Source organism: Dromiciops gliroides, chromosome 1 (assembly GCF_019393635.1).
Source record: "Dromiciops gliroides isolate mDroGli1 chromosome 1, mDroGli1.pri, whole genome shotgun sequence".
Taxonomy (NCBI): Eukaryota; Metazoa; Chordata; class Mammalia; order Microbiotheria; family Microbiotheriidae; genus Dromiciops; species Dromiciops gliroides.
Window position 1 is genome coordinate 359,005,589 of NC_057861.1, and position 17,207 is coordinate 359,022,795.

The 17,207-nt window shown below is 37.6% G+C and overlaps 1 protein-coding gene and 1 pseudogene across 1 annotated transcript in view; one reads left to right on the top strand and one right to left on the bottom strand.

Moving 5' to 3' along the window:
• Positions 1–17,207, bottom strand: part of ANKH (ANKH inorganic pyrophosphate transport regulator) — a 188,284-nt gene that overhangs the window by 61,522 nt on the left and 109,555 nt on the right. Inside the window, exons 3-4 of the mRNA XM_043984237.1 lie at positions 12,681–12,897; positions 2,024–2,142 (exon numbers count right to left, since the gene is read on the bottom strand). Of these exons, the coding sequence (XP_043840172.1) occupies positions 2,024–2,142; positions 12,681–12,897 (336 nt within the window). The remainder of the gene's footprint in view (positions 1–2,023; positions 2,143–12,680; positions 12,898–17,207) is intronic.
• Positions 15,026–16,075, top strand: LOC122741125 (annotated as a pseudogene).

The following is a 17,207-nucleotide window of genomic DNA, read 5'->3' on the forward strand; positions in this document are numbered from 1 at the left end:
TTATATGAAGCTATGCTATAATCAGGACTCTTTAATTTAGATCATTATAAATTACAATTCTTGTACATTCTTATTTACTGATTAGTGGGGAGTCTTCCAGTCTCTTGGCTGCAAGTTTGGGCATGGCCTGACTCTGCATCTGAATGCCAGCATATTCACGGGAAGGTAGGACTGAGGTACTATAAACTAAAACTTTATGTGTGAAAGTTGGTGAAAAGCCACAGTTCTCTGTAGGACTGGATTGTCTTTAGTCTTTGTGGCTGGTAGTTTTCAACATATACTTAAGAGATTTAACATTTTCACAGCTAAGAAAAATGAAAATTATTACACATTTGACACTCATTTCCTGGGTTTGTATATGCTTGCCTATTCTAGTCATTCCATTTTTCTTTGGCTTAACCCTTTCTTGGCACACACTGGTTGTGGGGTTCCAAGTGTTAAAAGTATTCACATCCACAAATAGCATCTTGTGGTCTCTCTGGTGGCCTGAAAGCTATCGGTGTGATTAATAAGTTTTATGGTTTTTCAAATATTATCATCTCAACAAATACATCAAAGCCATGGGAGGTGGGGGGAGAAATTCATTGTGCTTTTTGTAGGTTTTTTTTTTTTAAAGTTGCTATTAAGAGCAGCTTTGCTCCTCTGTGTTGTATTCTACTGGGCATGTGCATATGAAGATGGAAAAAATACCATACTACTCTGGTTCTGTCATGTGCTTTTCCTTAGAAACACACTCTCATGGCTGAGAAAAACAGGCAGAGGGAATCGGAAGTCTGGATAATTAAGATCTTCAAATGCACTTTTGCCAACAAATCATCCCAATGGACTAGAATTCATTGGATAGCTGTACTGCATCTCATTTGGAGAAGAAGCTTTCATTTTCAATGTGGATTTGAAGACATTCTTTAGAATTTTATTAAAGACACGATTTTTCTCCAGTGCCACCAATAAAAGATTTTAACTCTTCAAAGGCCACAACAAACAGATACACTTAATGACTGCTGGTGGTAGTATTCCAATGTTCTGAAGGCATTCCTGCACTAACTACATTTAGATGCTATGGAGAAATCAGCTCTTCCAATTCAATCCAATTTTTCATGAAAATATATCAACTACTAGAGTGGATGCATTTGAAAATACATATAAAGACATAAATCCAGATGCAGTAATTCTTATAGCAGAGGCTTTTATTTCTTGTTGGAAAGCCTTAAAGGCTATACAGAGTTAGTATACCACAATTGAAGTAAATGTACCCAAGCAGCAGACACTTTTTAATATTCCATAGCCATGTATACTGATATAGACCGATCAGAGATTCTGCCTGACTTCAAATAAAAAGGCAAATTAAAGAATCTTCTGAAATGTAAAAAGGTCTCTGGCACCAGACCTTTACAAATGATAGGCACTTAAAACCAACTTGAAGTATTAAAAATTGTAAGATGACAGGGTCAGTATCACAGGGAGTTTAGTACAAATGTTGTAGGCTCTGTGATTTTCAAAATTATCTGTAAGGCTGACTGAAGTTAAGTCATGGCCTAAAAGATGAGTTTATTTTCTGGTACTGGAAGCAATTTTCAGTGGCTTTTCCTTTCCCATGGTTCTGTGCTATATGTAATATTTTATGTCAATCTATATATAATCTATAAATCTACATTTAAATTTCATGGGAAAACTTGCCAGTGTGATGACATGGAAAGTCTGAGCTGTCAAGATGATGAGCACTGAACTAAATATAGTAAAGCTAATTACTGAAGCAATGGCATCTCCACCACTTTACCTTAGCTGCAAGTGATTTCCTGAGCTAAAAGAATGCTATGTGTGTTTAACTACATTAGAAGAATATATCTCTGATCTTTTGAACCTAAGAATATTTGAATAGCTCCTTCTGGTTGTTTGCACATACCTTCACAAGCAGAAAAAAAAATCTTTTTTTTTTTTATTCTTTTACTAACATGTGAGATGTAAAGCATAAAATGAACTGATATGAAAGCTTAGTTAGAAGAGAAATGTTTTCTTCACTCACCATTGCATCCATAAAAGGGAAGGCAGCAAGATAAAGGAAAGCTCTTCGAGTTTTATTTCCCACTGATTCATCCACATGGTGCAGTTTATTAATAATGTAGTAGCCTAAGTCACTGTAAGCTGCAAGAATACAAGATAAAGTTATCATTTATGCCTGGAGCAGCTCACGATTTTGAAGTGCTTTAAGGTTGGCAAAGTGTTTCATGCATGTCACTTCCTTCCATCCTCACAATTACCCTTTGAGATATTATCCCTGTTTATAGAGAAGAGGCTGTGACTTGCTAAGGGGCACATGGGTTAGCAAGTTTAGGAGGGGGGCCCCCTCAAATCCAGGTCTTCCTCACTCCAATGTGAGCGCTTTGTCCACTACCCATCACTGTCTTTCAACACTCCAACCTGAGTAGATATAGTGACATAAGCATCATTCAGAAAAATATATATACTCTTTTTCTACCACAATTTCTTTTTCATACTGTAGGTTATTTTGGCTTTGAAGATTTTTCATCACTTTTATTTAAATAATCTTTTTTTTTTTTTGTGGTCAGGTTTAGGTAAGTTCTGCCCAAAAGGTAAAGGGACTCTTAGGATTCCTTTATTTCTAAGATATGACGATTTCTAACAGGTTAGGACTTCCTAATATGCTGACATGTGGGCATTCTAACAATATTACGGTAGGAAAAAACACACAAAAGAGGTACTTTTGTTTAAACTTTCTGACTGATTCATATTTCTAATATTCCTGAAAGTACAGTCATCTTTGTTGCTGTTCTGTTGTGTCTGACTCTATGTGATTCTTGGTAAAGATACTAGAGTGGGTTTGCCATTTCCTTCTCTAGTGCATCCCCATTAGTGAGGAACTAAGGTGAATAGGAGTTAAGTGACTTGCCCAGGGTCACACAGCTAATAAATGTCTGAGGCCAGATTTGAACTAAGAAAGATCTGTTTTGATATGTTGTTTTGGTTGAAGTATATGAAGAAAATCCAGCCTCACACAGCTATATAAATTCAAAATGGAGGAGTATTTTAATAGGCAGATAACTTCTTAGTATTATTGTGAAAATAGTTTTCACCTTTAGGAGCTCCTGAAAGGGTCTCAGAGGCCCACATGTGTGAGGAATATACTTAGAGAATCACTGCTTTAGAGCAATTTTTAACATATAATAAATCAGATTAAGGTTAAAATTTAGTCCTTTCCCTCTAATCTATAACTTTTTCTCTTTTCAATTCATGTTCTAGGTCTAATCTTATATGCAGATTGATAGAATACTCCATTTTAATTCTCTCTATTCATTTTAGTATGGAAGCCAGATTTTCTTAGGTCTTCTTCAGTTAACTTAGGTTAACTTGGTGCCCAAATCCCTGCAGATGGCTCCCCATAGCTTCTATTTTCCCAGAATCAAATCCTTCCCTGCAGCTACCAGAGGAAGAGATATGAAGCACAGAAGCACAAAGCTCAAAGTCAATAGCATTTAAGTGTTCTTATGACAAATCAATATTCATTTGTTAATTGCCTCCTATGTTGCTGGCACTGACAAAAAAAGGACCAAAAAATGAAATACTCCCTGTCCTCAAGGAATTTACATTCTATGGGAGGGACAGCAAGTCCACTAATAAACACAGTATATACAAAATAAATATATAATAGGTACAAATTTTAAAATAATATAATTTGGTGGGGCTAGAGGAGTTACTAAGAGTCAGGAAGGGCTTCATGGAGGAAATGGTAACTGAGCAGAGGTAACTCAGTGGATAGACTGCCAGGCTTGAAGTCAGGAAGACTTCTTCCTTAGTTCAAATCTGGCCTCAGACACATATTAGTTGTGTGACCCTGGACAAGTCACTTAACCCTGTCTGCTTCAGTGCCTCATCTGTAAAATGAGCTGGAGAAGGAAATGGCAAATCATTCCAGCATCTTTGCCAGGAAAACTCAAATGGGATCATGAAGAGTTGGACACAACTGAAAACAACTGAACAACACCAACATCAACAACCACAACTACACCAACAGGGACTCCAAGAAGTGGAGGTAAGGAAGAAGTGCATCCCACACAGAAGCAACAGTCCATGTAAAAGCATAGAGAGGTGAAAAGAATGTGATGAGTAGTAGCAAGAAGGCCAGTTTAGATGGATGGCGGACTACATAAAGAGAATACTTAAGAGGACTGTTAAAATAGGCTGGAGTCAGGTAGTGAAGGGTTTTTGGTTCCCAGAATTCCTGTATTCTCTCCCTAGGATAGTGGAAGAGAAAGAATGTGATCAGCTGTTTTTGGCTCCACAAAGTGTGTCTCTGAGTTTAGCCTGATTTTGGTTTCTTATCCTTGTCCTCTCAGCCTCCCTCATGAGGAAAGAAGATCTATTTTATGATTTTTGGTTTCCTCCCACCCATTACTTATTTCTAGTGTGAGGGACTGGCAAGGTGTAAATTATTTAAACTAACCTATAAACAGAGCTTATTGAACAGGTTCTCAGCTAGGTTGCCTTAGTAATAGCTTATAACCTTCAACTTGAATAACCTGGCCCAGTAAGACAGTTCTTCAGAAACTATTTTCTGAATCTGTATTTCTTAGAGATTAAAAGATTGTGAATGAATTTTGAATAAGGTTTTGGAAAACAAATTTAAATTGGTTCTATGACATGGCCCACAACCAGTCTATTTGCAGATAAGCTTGGGCTTCTCAAAGGGTACAGAGGAGATAGTGATGGTTTTGAAGCCTGGAGACCTTGGCTTCTAATCCAGGTTTTGTCAGGTGCTACCTGTCTGACCATGGGCCAGTCACATAACAATTGCTAGCTTTTATATGGTGCTTCAAGGTTGGTGAAACACTTTGTAAATATTACCTCATTTTATCCTCACAACAAACATGGTGGGTGGGTGGGTTAGGTGCTATTATCATCTCCATTTTACATGAGTAAACTGAGGCAGAGAGAGGTGAAGTGACTTGCGAGTAGTCACAATGTTAGTAAATGTCTGAGGCCGAACTCATCTTTCTGACTCCAAGTCTAGTGTTTTATCTATTCTCAGTCTCTGTATTCACATCTATAAAATGGGGGTAAGGTTAGATTAGATATCTAAGGTCCCTTTCTATATTAAATTTATGATCTTATGATCCTAAATGGGAAGAGACCTTTAGGGCCATTCAAAACCATTAGGATTGCTAGCTTTGATTTTAGGCAAGTAAGAAAATAATCCCAGTCTAAGATGCTAAATAATTCTGTTCTTTATTTGCCTAACTCCAAGCAGAGTTCACAGTAACTGTCTTACTAGTTAAAAAACAAAACAAAAAATGAAACTTAAGCTCTTAAAGCTCTTCCATCATTTTGTTTTTTCTTTCTGGGAAGAATAAGGGGTGCTGATTTCACATATGTATTGCTAATGTATTTCTCTGAAAAATCACTGACACCATATTTGCAGCAGGGTTGACAGTTCCTCTCACTGAATGGGCTGGTTTTTCTACTTGTGAAATGGGACATGTGCACACACCATAATTCATCTGTATTACACTATGCAAATGCTTGGCCTGCTAGGACATATTCTAAAAATGCACAATGGAAGAACATGACTTACAGAAACTGGGGCTAGAATTTAAGTATTTAAAATGACAATGAAATTTTTCACTGCCAGATAAAGTCAATGTCATCTAGCCCTTTTGAAGTTGAGTCCATGGAGGGATAAAACCAAGCCTTCCTACTGTATCATATGATGCCATTTCCAAGAAGGACATAATAATTCAAGTCACCGGATTTAATAAATACTCATGAAGAACAGTATATACAAGGAAGTTTGTAAGGAACTGGAAGTAAAAATACAAAAAAGGTCTTTGTCTCAGGGGTTTTCACATATGACTGGTGAGCAGGTCTTTTAGATTAGTATGGGTATAAGCCCAAAAGAACCATGAGATAATGTGAGGAAGCATCACTCAAAGTTATATAACAGTTCTAGAACAACGAGGTTAAAAATGGCTTTTAAAAAAGGGACACCATAAACATAGATAAAAAGAGATCAAGACCCTTAGTTGATGAAGAAACATTAACAGACATTTAGTATAAAACACCTTAAAGTTTGGAAAGTACTCATCTGGGCCCCCTTAATAGTCTTATGAAACAGGTAACATAGGCATTATTATTCTATCTCATGGCAGAGAAGAAAAGGTTCACCCATAATCATGCAGCTGGTGTCAGAGGGTAAGATTAGGAACAAGAAAAACAATGTTGGATTGGGGGCATCTAGGTGGCACAGTGGATAAAGCACCAGCCCTGGATTCAGGAGTACCCAAGTTCAAATCCGGCCTCAGACACTTGACATTTACTAGTTGTGTGACCCTAGGCAAGTCACTTAACCCCCATTGCCTCACCCCCCCACCCCAAACAAAAACAAAAAAAATCAATGTTGGATCAACTGGGTATGATCAAAATTCTTAGGCAGATGTAGAGAACAATGTTAGTAATCTAGATAAAGGCCCAGGAAATCAAATATTTGTGAGTTGTAATATAATTGCTTTAAAAAAAACACCACAAATGTCCAACTGAAGCAAGTGCTGGGTGACATTTATGGTCTTAGAATGTGTAAACAAAAAAAAGCCATAAGTCTCTAAATCATATATAAACAATCGTTGTTGTAGGTCAAATTTAATTTTTTATTGATAATACTTTCCAGATGTACAAATATTCAACCAGCAGCAATTTCATTCAGACTCTCCTCAATTATAATAGGAGGTCATACCATATAATTACAGTAACAAAAAATTTAAAATCTTCCAGAAAAATATTTTTATTTGCACTATAAAAACAGGGCATTATCTTTATGCAATGTGCTGGTTAGCCAATTATGAAATAAGTGAAGTAATATTTTACACAGGTGCTAAATTTATTCTTTAATTCCCATTTTAGGGATAATCTAGAAGCTTTTAAATTCAGTTTCCTTACCCAGTTGGATTAAATTGTGTCAAATCGTGCAATTAGCTCTGTAAATGGTTTTGGTACATGTTTTATAAGTAATGAACAAAAACTGCTACAATTTAAAGCAGAGGACTGGAAATGGGTAGACTGCATGAATTAAATAGTACTTGGAGATGGGTATTTTTTCACATAATGTTTCACAATATAAATATACCAGGTGACTCAAAGCAAGAAGGAGGCTTAAATCTCATAGTAAGTAATAGTCATAAAAATAGTCTATAATAATGGATCCTAAACAAAGATGGACTGAATTTCTTCCATCAAACTAAGTGTTAGGTCAGGAAGTTTCCCTGTGTCACTTGTCATTTATAGATAGAACTAAAACTAAATTAGAGCAGACTGCCTATAAGAAAGTATTTATTTAGAACATATTTCATGTAAATATATATGCATATGTTTTCTCCCCTAAAAGAATGCCAACTCCTTGAGGGCAGGGACTTTTTTTTAAACATCCCTCACATTTAGCACACAGTAGGCCTTAAAAAGCACTTTTTGATGGGTTGATGTAAATCATTCCTTTTCTATGACTGAGTGGATACTCAGAGAACGTAGCTACAAAATTCATCACCCTGTGGCCAAACTGTGAATAAAACCTTTCTGAATGGAGTTCATTTAATCCACGGACTACAGACCTACAAGTCCTTTCTGGTTTGCTATAGTTTTCAGGAAGCCAGAGTCACCTCCATTAATAAGTCAGATAAAAGCCAGCTTTAGTCAGTAAGACTCTTTGGTTTTTTCTTATGTTTTACAATCCCCAGTGATGCTAGTAAAATGATAATGAGGGTTTTAGAAAACAAATGGGGACATGCCCCACAGCTCCCTATCACACTTTCCTTGTCTGCCCATCTGTAATCCTTTCTTTCATTTTTCTGCATGTGATACAACAAACATTTTGGGACTTACAGCCTTGTCTTCCAGGATTGTATGGTCTCATCCAGGTAAACTTGGTTATCAGAAAACCCAAGGTCAATTCACCGAGCATACTACGTACAAATGCTTACTACATACAAAGCACTGTGGTAGGGCCTATAGATATCTAGAAATAGTGTCTGCTCACAGGCAGCTTATATTCTCCATTCTCATAGTTCCTGAGAAATGAGACTCAAGATCGACTCACTTGACCTGTTTAGTGATATAAAGTCTTTATCTTTTCCCCTAGCACATATCTCCCACCTTTAGGTAAGCTGAACCAGATAAGCCAAATGATTTCCTATCAATATTGGTTCCCTCTAATTCTTTGTCAAGTTGTAAGCAGATGATCAAGCTATGAAGACTCAAGTGGATATGTAATGAGAGCAAATAGCACTTCCAGAAACATTAGCCTGACAAAGTGGTATATGCAATTGTTCTTGTGTTGACAGGTATAAATCGTAAGCACTTGAATATAATCAAACCAAATAAACCCAATGATCTTATGACTCCAGAATTTAGAGGCAGCAAGAAAACTTAGAGATCATCTAACATCCACTTTACAAAGAAGGATCCCAAAAGGAAGTTATTTGTCCAAGATCATACAGGTAATAAGCAACGAAACCAGAGTTTAAATCCTTTAAGTTCAAATAAAATGCTTTTTAGACTACCATTATTCAAGTCAGCTGGGGAAAGGATAATTTTTGAAGGTGTAAAATGAAGGAAAGGTTTTCAACCTCCAGTTCTTTTCTCTTCCTCTTCCCAATATATTTGTTTTTGTTCAACTGTTTCAGTCACATCTGACTCTTCATGACCCCATTTAGGGTTTTCTTGGCAAAGATACTTAAGTGGTTTGCCATTTCCTTCTCTAGCTCATTTTACAGATGAGGAAACTGAGGCAAGCAGGATTAAGCGACTTGCCCAGAGTCACAGAGCTAGTGTCTGAGGTCAGATTTGAACTCAGGAAGATGAGTCTTCCTGACTCTAGGTCCAGCATTCTATCTACTGTGCCACCTAACTGTCCTGAGGATATGGGGGCAGGAAAACTTGCTAGTCAGGGCTCTCTCTAGTAACCCCCAGTCCCAAAGACTTCCTGAATATTGGAGGGATCTGGTTATCTTGGTCTTCCATTGTTTTTAGAGGCTTGTCAGAGGGGTCTCAGAGTAGTTTTAGGTTGAGAAAAGAGGGAAAGGGGATGACAGGGGATGACAAGAGAGCAGGGAAGGGTGGTGGGACAAAGAAGTGGGAATATTAGGGTTGGCGAAAAGAAGCTATAAGTCATTTGCACTTTAGTGTGACTTCAAGACATTGTCTCCAGTTGCAGGTAGTATGCTCTAGACAGCTTGGCAAATGGATGTACTATAGCTATAATAAATATTATTAAATTTTTTTTTTTTGGTTTAGACCAGGGCTTCTTAAACTTTTTCTACTCACGACCCCTTTTCACTCAATAAATTTTTATGTGACACTGGGTATATAGGTATATAAAATAGGTATACATAACCTTTTACTGTTGCCAAATTTTTCATGACCCCGCTCCCTACATTCAGCTACACAACCCCATATGGGGTCTCGACCTACAGTTTAAGAAGCTAGGGTGGAGACAGAGGAATGTAGGAGAGACACTATACACTGCCCCCCCCCCCATTCTGTATTCCTTTTGGCTGTGGAATAAAATACAGACTCCTGTGTTTGGCAGTTAAAGCTCATCATAATTTGTTTCCAATCTAACTTTCCTGACCAATTTCACATTGCTTGCTTTGACATAGTCTGTTCCCGCTGTACGCTACTTTGCTGCTCCCCATATACAACATGCCATCTCCTGCTCAGGTCATTCTACAGTCTTGGAATGGTCTCCTTGCTAATCTGCAACTCTTAGAAACCCTACCTTCTTTCAAGTCTTAGGTCAGTGCCTTGGCCTTTCCTGATTTCTCCACTTGTCAGGGCTCTTCCAAAATTACTTTGCATTTATTTGCCTATATTTTGTATTAATTTTTCTATATATGGGTAGAAATACAGCATACATTTCTAGCAAAATACCATCTCCTTTAGGTCAACTGTTTAATTTTTGTCTTTGTACTCCCACTGCTTAGTAGAGAGCAGGCAATTAACAAACGCCTGTTGAATTTAATTCAAGGAGGAAACCCAGCAACTACAATCTGGTTGTCAAGAGTGGAAGAGAGCAAGTTTTGGTTATAAGAAAACGTGTCAGGTCTCATAAAAGGAACATGAAAGATAATGAATAAATCATCATGATCCTGGGGATAAAGACTATTCCAAATGTATAAGGAAATAACTGATTCAGGGGAAGAAATAGCCAGGAGAGTAAAGCATAGGATGTAAGAAAACAATTTCATCTACATTATTTTTAAGTATCTGACAACGTGCTTAGTTCAGTGTTTATAGAAATATTTTTTGATGGTTAAAAAAAGCTGAACATATCTTTAATGATAAAAACAAATCCATGGGATAGCCTTCAATATGATGCAGAAATCCTTTCAATTATATGATTAAATTAATTATCTTCTCATACACGATACGCTTGAAAATGGAATCCAATTTCAATGTATAAAATATAGTCATTTTATGGAAATGACTTTTCTTGAAAGGCAAAAGTTTTCTTCTCTCTAGCTTTAGCAAGCTAGCACCTCGAGTTTCTTGGCTATGATTTCCTGATAAACAGGCTCAGACTTTTGACCTCTGAATCCATTCCACATACTTTTTTGAAGAAAGATAAAGAGGGGAATAATTGATGCATTTATTTCAGAGCTCAAACATAAAAGAGCATTACAAAACAAAAGGGGTTCTTTTAACTAGTATAGAAACCTCTTTGTTGTATTAAACATGGAATGGTCTGAAATTTAAACACTTTTTGGGAAAAGGTTCAAGATAACATTAGCTGAAGAAACCGATATGCAAATACCTAGATATCACTAAATCACTGAAGTTGCACATGTATGTGCAAACACTCACTGATTCCAATGAGCATTTAGGACACATATATGGAGACTTGGGCAGGGGACCAAAGAAGCAGGCAACTTTTCTGCCAAGAGCTTGTGAGTACAAATAGTTAACATTGCAAACCGGACTGGATATGTGCTAAAGCTGCATGCTGTCTTACATGCTGTCCTTGGCATGGGAGCTGTGAAACATTAAAAAAGAATAATAAGAAAGATCTACCATAAAAGGTGGCATTGTATGCTTTTAGACACCCTACTCATAATACACTGTAAATGGCTTAGGGAAAACCGCTGTCTCCTTTACTTATAATTCATATTCACAGTTCCTGCATAAATCAATGCCAATTTGGAAGTAAACAATGGATTTGTAAAGTGTTAGTCACAGGTCTTTGTGGTCAATGGGGTTTTATAGATGTGCCAATCAATTCTTATGTTGAATGAATGGAGCCGGATTGAAGCCAAGATTTCAGTAATCATGTCTTTAGGGTTTTATCACCTCCCAAGAAGCCAGTTAGAGTAAAGCTCATCATAAAGACCTTGACAGGCCAAGGATTTGGTTAAATTGCAGAACAATCATGCATGTACCATGATGTATAGTGTTATGCAAAGTCCATAAGAGGACTGTTTGTCACATGACCCTGGAGTTGGAAGAGGTTTCCAGGCTCTTAGTCCAACCCATACCTGACAATGTCATAACAGTCCAGCATCAAGTTTTAGTCTGAAGACTTCAGAAGAAGGGGAATCCATTTTCCTTTAAGGCTCTCAGACAGCTCTACTTGTTGGGAATTATTTATTTATACAGAGCCCCATCTGCTTCCCTGAAACTTCTGCCTGTCCCTCTTATTCTTATTCCTTCCCTCTGAGGCCAAACTGAGGAACTCTAACCCCTCTCCCACATGGCAGCACCTGAAATATTCCAGAATAGCAAAAGCTCCCCGCTCAAATCTCACTGTTGTTCTCTTAGACTAAATATATACAACCATTTCCTTCAATGAATTCTCATATAGCTTGATGAGGTCCCTCACCATAATGGTACCTCTCCTGCGGATGTCACCCATCTCCTCGGTACCCTTCCTAAAACTGTGCTCTGATATTAATTCAATACTGCACTAATGGTTTGGTGTGAAAAGAACACAGAGGAACTATTTCCTACTCGAAGCTGAACTCCATGCCTCTCTTAATATAGCATAAAATCACATTATTCATACTGGGCTTGTAGGCTACCCTACAACCTCCCACCCCCATCTTCAGCTCCATCATGATGTTATGATATTCTACTGCAAGTAAGTTTTAATAATAATTCCATGATAATTCTCATATCAATTATGATCACTGCCTTATGCAAAAGAAACATTTTTATATGATTAAACATGCCCTAGATCCCAACAATGAGAATATAACAGGGAACACTTGTTTCAACCAGTTACCAGCATATCGAACAAAAGGATTTATGATTTTGTTAACAGCAAATAGTGTCAATCTTAGTCGAGGATAAATATGAATGAAGTCACAGAGGTGCTTACCATCTCACTAAGGACCAATGGAAAAGCAGAATAGAAATCACAGGTTCCCAGAAAAAAGGTTTTTTTGTTTTTAGAGCTTTGGGATAACTTTGGAGATGAATGCAGTTCTGGTGGTGATTAAATTTACATGGTAGACATGTGATCTTCATTATTTTCTTCATATTTGTTATTATTTATTATCACGTGAGATATTTATTACTTGCATATAAAAACAGATGAAATGATACATGTACTATAAGCACATTAAAGTTTAGGGACAGAGGAGTCACAGGCACTGGACGCATTGTGAAGTGAACCAGGGGCATCTTACCTATCAAAGTGTGAAAAACAGCAGCTATGGCACCTGCCACCACCATGCACAGAACAGCTTTGGTCCTGTCTCGTTTGCTGTTCACAAATACCAGACCCACATTCTTAAAGTCACTCATGGGGCCTGTGAAGAATTTCATCAGGGAATAGGCCAGTCCGTAGCTGGCCAGCATTTCGACTGCATCTTCCTTTACAGCAGCAATACCTCGGTTCAAGGCCTGCAATCATAGGGGGAAGAAAAAAAAGAACCAAACATTAACCCAACAGGTTTAGATACATAACTTGAATTCAAAGGAAATTAAATTTCTAAAATAAAACTTAAATAGATCATGTTCTTATAGAAACAATTAGTGTCATATATTACTACCACCTTGTGAACCTCAATTTTAATTTGATTAGCTACATTGTTTAAAAGATTTCAAGCACGTGTGATTTCATTGGTGGGCATTCCCTCTACTGGCTCAGATTTCAACTCTTCCATACTTTTTAGGAGTTCCTAGGGCCAGAATATTCATCACAGGTCAGCCAAAATTGGGATGAGCCTCAATGACCCTGGCTAGGCTGGGACTCAGACAGCAGACATAATGATCATTACTAGGCCCATATGTGAAGCCCTTTCAATTGGTAGGACCTGAGACAGCTTGGTTTTCAAGTTCCAAGATGCTCTTGGAGACAAGTTGCTGATTTGAATCAGTGGAGGGAATTTCACCCTAGGAATTCCTTCCACTGTTGAAAATCATAGGTTTGATCCCAAAGCCATTAAAGAGAGAAAGTATCCAAGATGAGAAACAAGTCCAAGTCTCCTGAGCGTAAACACTTAATAAATGCTTGTTGACTGACTTCCAGTCTAGGGTTTGTTCTGCTATTGAATTAACTATGCTCTGGTTCTTGGAATAAAATTTCAAACTTGTGAAATTCAAACAATGTTTGGGAAATTTTTTCTTCATGAGGCCATCAAATTACCTCTTCAGATAAAATGATCATTTAATTCAGTTCAAATGTTTAAAATCTCAATCTGTGACCCTATGATTTTAAAAGACAAAAGCCTCTGGCCCAAGGTTATGACATCAGTGACCCATGATTCTTGTTTTGAATGACTGACCAAATAGGAACTGACCTTAGCTCATGATAATGCTCTCTCTAGGGAGTTTTTCTTTTGAAATTGTAATCTACATCTCACCTATCATGCTTTCTATAGCTATCTATTACATACCCAACGTCTGTTATTTTAAGTTCAAAAGAGAAAAAATCAATTCTTTTCCTTTATGTCTACTTCAAAATTAGTGTTCTTGAGGTAACCTAGGTGGGAGAGATTTAATAAAAATCAACTTGCAGTTTTTAATGCTTTTTGGGTGTTTACTACCAGTTATGGATCCCTTAAAGGCAGTATGGTGCAACAGAGAGAGAGAGAGGCAGCCTTGGTACCAAGAAATCTTGAATTCAAATCCTGTCTCTGACATACACTGACTTTGAGAACCTGGGCAAACCACTGGACCTCTCATTTTTCTAACCAACACTTTAAAACTATAAGTTGGGGAAAGTCATTGGTAGAGGGAATGAATTTCCTCCTAAGTGTGTCAGCAAATTACCCTGTAATAGAACTTCTCATATATAACAAAAGGATTTAGTTGTTTGTTCTCAGAGAAATGTCTAATAATTTATAGCTTTCTTTAAAGAGCTGAAATAGCCACAGCGATAAGCTACTTTGACACATGCTTTGTGTTTAAGGTTAACCTTAATTTTCAGACACTTATTCTAAGAGCTGAGATCTAAAAAATACGTGACAGATTTTGCTTGCATACCTTTAGTACCTCCTTTGCAACAGGTAGAGCATTTAAGAACCAAAATGCCCTTTGAAGATGGGGACTGAATCTAATCTAACCTTTGGCCATTCCTCACTCCTTAGAGCAGTGATCTGCATACAGCAGGGAATTAACAAATATCTGTTGAATTGAACCAAAAGGATTCCAGTTTCCTTGGTACGATATGTTCATTCCCTTCATTTAATGAGAAGCAACCCCCTGACAAGAAAAAGAGTCATACATTCATTCTTTGGGATCCTTGTGTATCTATAGAAGAAGAATACTCTCAAGACAATCTTACAACAATCAAAGGTAAGAATATTGGGTCACAGCAGCAATTCAGTATCATCTTCCAGACAAAGCTATTCAGGTTGCTAATGTGGCATGTTCATCTTTACTTCCAACTTTCTTTAATTTCCTTTAACCAATAGCTTAAAAACTCTATTAGAAGGCTCTCGACTCCATTTCTTAAACAATGCATTTTTTTTCTGCCTAGCGCTGTGGGGCACACTGGTCTGTGCCTAGGGTGCAGGACTCGTTCCGCAGGATGGGGTTCATTAAAGTTGTCAAGAATAAGGACTACTTCACAAGGGACCAAGTGAAATTCCGGAGAAGGAGAGGGAAAAAACTGATTATTATGCATGGAAACGGCTAGTAATCCAGGATAAGAACAAGTAAGTATAACACACCAAAATACAGGATGACAGTTCGAGTCACCAACAGAGATATCATCTGCCAGATTGCTTATAGAAGGGGATATGATTGTCTGTGCAGCTTAGGCCCACGAGCTACCAAAGTATGGTGCAAAGACTGGCCTGACAGATTATTCTGCCCCTTATTGTACAGGTCTTCTGCTGGCCCACTGGCTTCTTTTTTTTTGTTTTTTTGTTTTTGCAGGACAATGGGGGTTAAGTGACTTGCCCAGGGTCACACAGCTAGTAAGTGTCAAGTGTCTGAGGCCAGATTTGAACTCAGGTACTCCTGAATCCAGGGCCGGTGCTTTATCCACTGCGCCACCTAGCCGCCCCCCACTGGCTTCTTAATAGGTTTGCCATGGATAAGATCTATGAAGATCCGGTAGAAGTGACTGGAGATGAATACAACGTGGAAAACATTGATGGTCAGCCTGGCATTTTTACATGCTACCTGGATGCAGGTCTTGCCAGAACTACTACTGAAAACAAAGTCTTTGGAGCCCTTAAGGGAGCTGTGGATGGTGGTCTGTCTATTCCTCCCAGTACCAAATGCTTCCCTGGGTATGATTCAGAAAGCAAAGAATTTAATGCCGAAGTACATCGTGGGCCAAAATGTTGCAGATTATATGTGTTCTTTCATGGAAGAAGATGAAGATGCTTATAAAAAACAATTCTCACAATATATAAGGAACAACATAACTTCTGACATGATGGAGGAGATGTACAAGAAAGCCCATGCTGGCATAAGGAAGAATCCAGTATATGAAAAGAAACCCAAGTGGGAAGTTGAAAAGAAAAGATGGAACCGCCCCAAAATGTCCCTTGCGCAGAAGAAAGACAGAGTTGCTCAGAAGAAGGCAAGTTTCCTCAGAGCCCAGGAGTGCAATGCTGATAGTTAAAACACATCAAGATCTGTAATTTTCTATGAAGATTTTCAGATTAAGACAATAAACTTATTGAAGAACAACAAAACAAAAAAAGAAAAAAAAACCCACATGGTTTGTCATGAAACATTTTCCTATGTGACTGACTGATTTCCCATTTCACCAAAGCTTTTCTTGTGTTTGGCCATCCTAAAATCAATATGAACACTCAGGATCCCTGATGACAACACCTGTATACAGTAAGGAAAAGATTGGAAGAGTGGCCTGGTTCTTGCTATGCATCAAAACATACCTATAGGGGGGCAGGTAGGTGGCACAGTGGATAAAGCACTGGCCCTGAATTCAGGAGGACCTGAGTTCAAATCTCACCTCAGACACTTACTAGCTGTGTGACCGTGGGCGAGTCACTTAACCCTCATTGCCCCACAAAAACAAAACAAAACAAACAACAACAACAAAAACCCAACAACACAAAACAAAAAAACATACCTATAGGACTTGAAAGCCCACCAGCTTAACTTCCTGTTGTAAGTTCAATTACATTTAGTTCAGAACAAAACCCACATACCCATGAACATTTTGTTCCCAGTCTTTCACAATTTTGGCTGGAATGCCTTTATCTATCTACTTTGTGAATATCCTCCATGGCTTACAGGCAAAATATGAAAAATGGCATCCTATATTTTTGATACTGCAAGAGTAGCAACAGCAACATGAGATAATTTTATAATTGCTTATGTTACATATTAATTAATTAATATTACATGTGTTTGGTACCTTCATCACAACCAAATCTAATTCTCAGGTCAATCTTTGCTCTTTTCTTGGTTTCAGTTTCCCCATAGGTAAGATGACAAAATTTGTATAGATCATCTTTAAGGTTCTTTTCCATCTTTAACATTCAGTCATTCAATGATTCTTTCTTCTGGGCATATGATTTTTTTTTACATGCATCTGTCCCAAAGGCATTAACTTCCACAAAAGGTATGTGAATTATTTAGAATACTTGTAGTGCCAGGCTGTCATATTGGTGAATTGGGAGGTCTATTCCTTGATAACAAATCAACCTTGCCTAAAGGTATCTATTAACACAGCTCTCTACTTTCTATTTCCATTGATGTTACTTGGTTTGGTCCCAAGGAGGCAA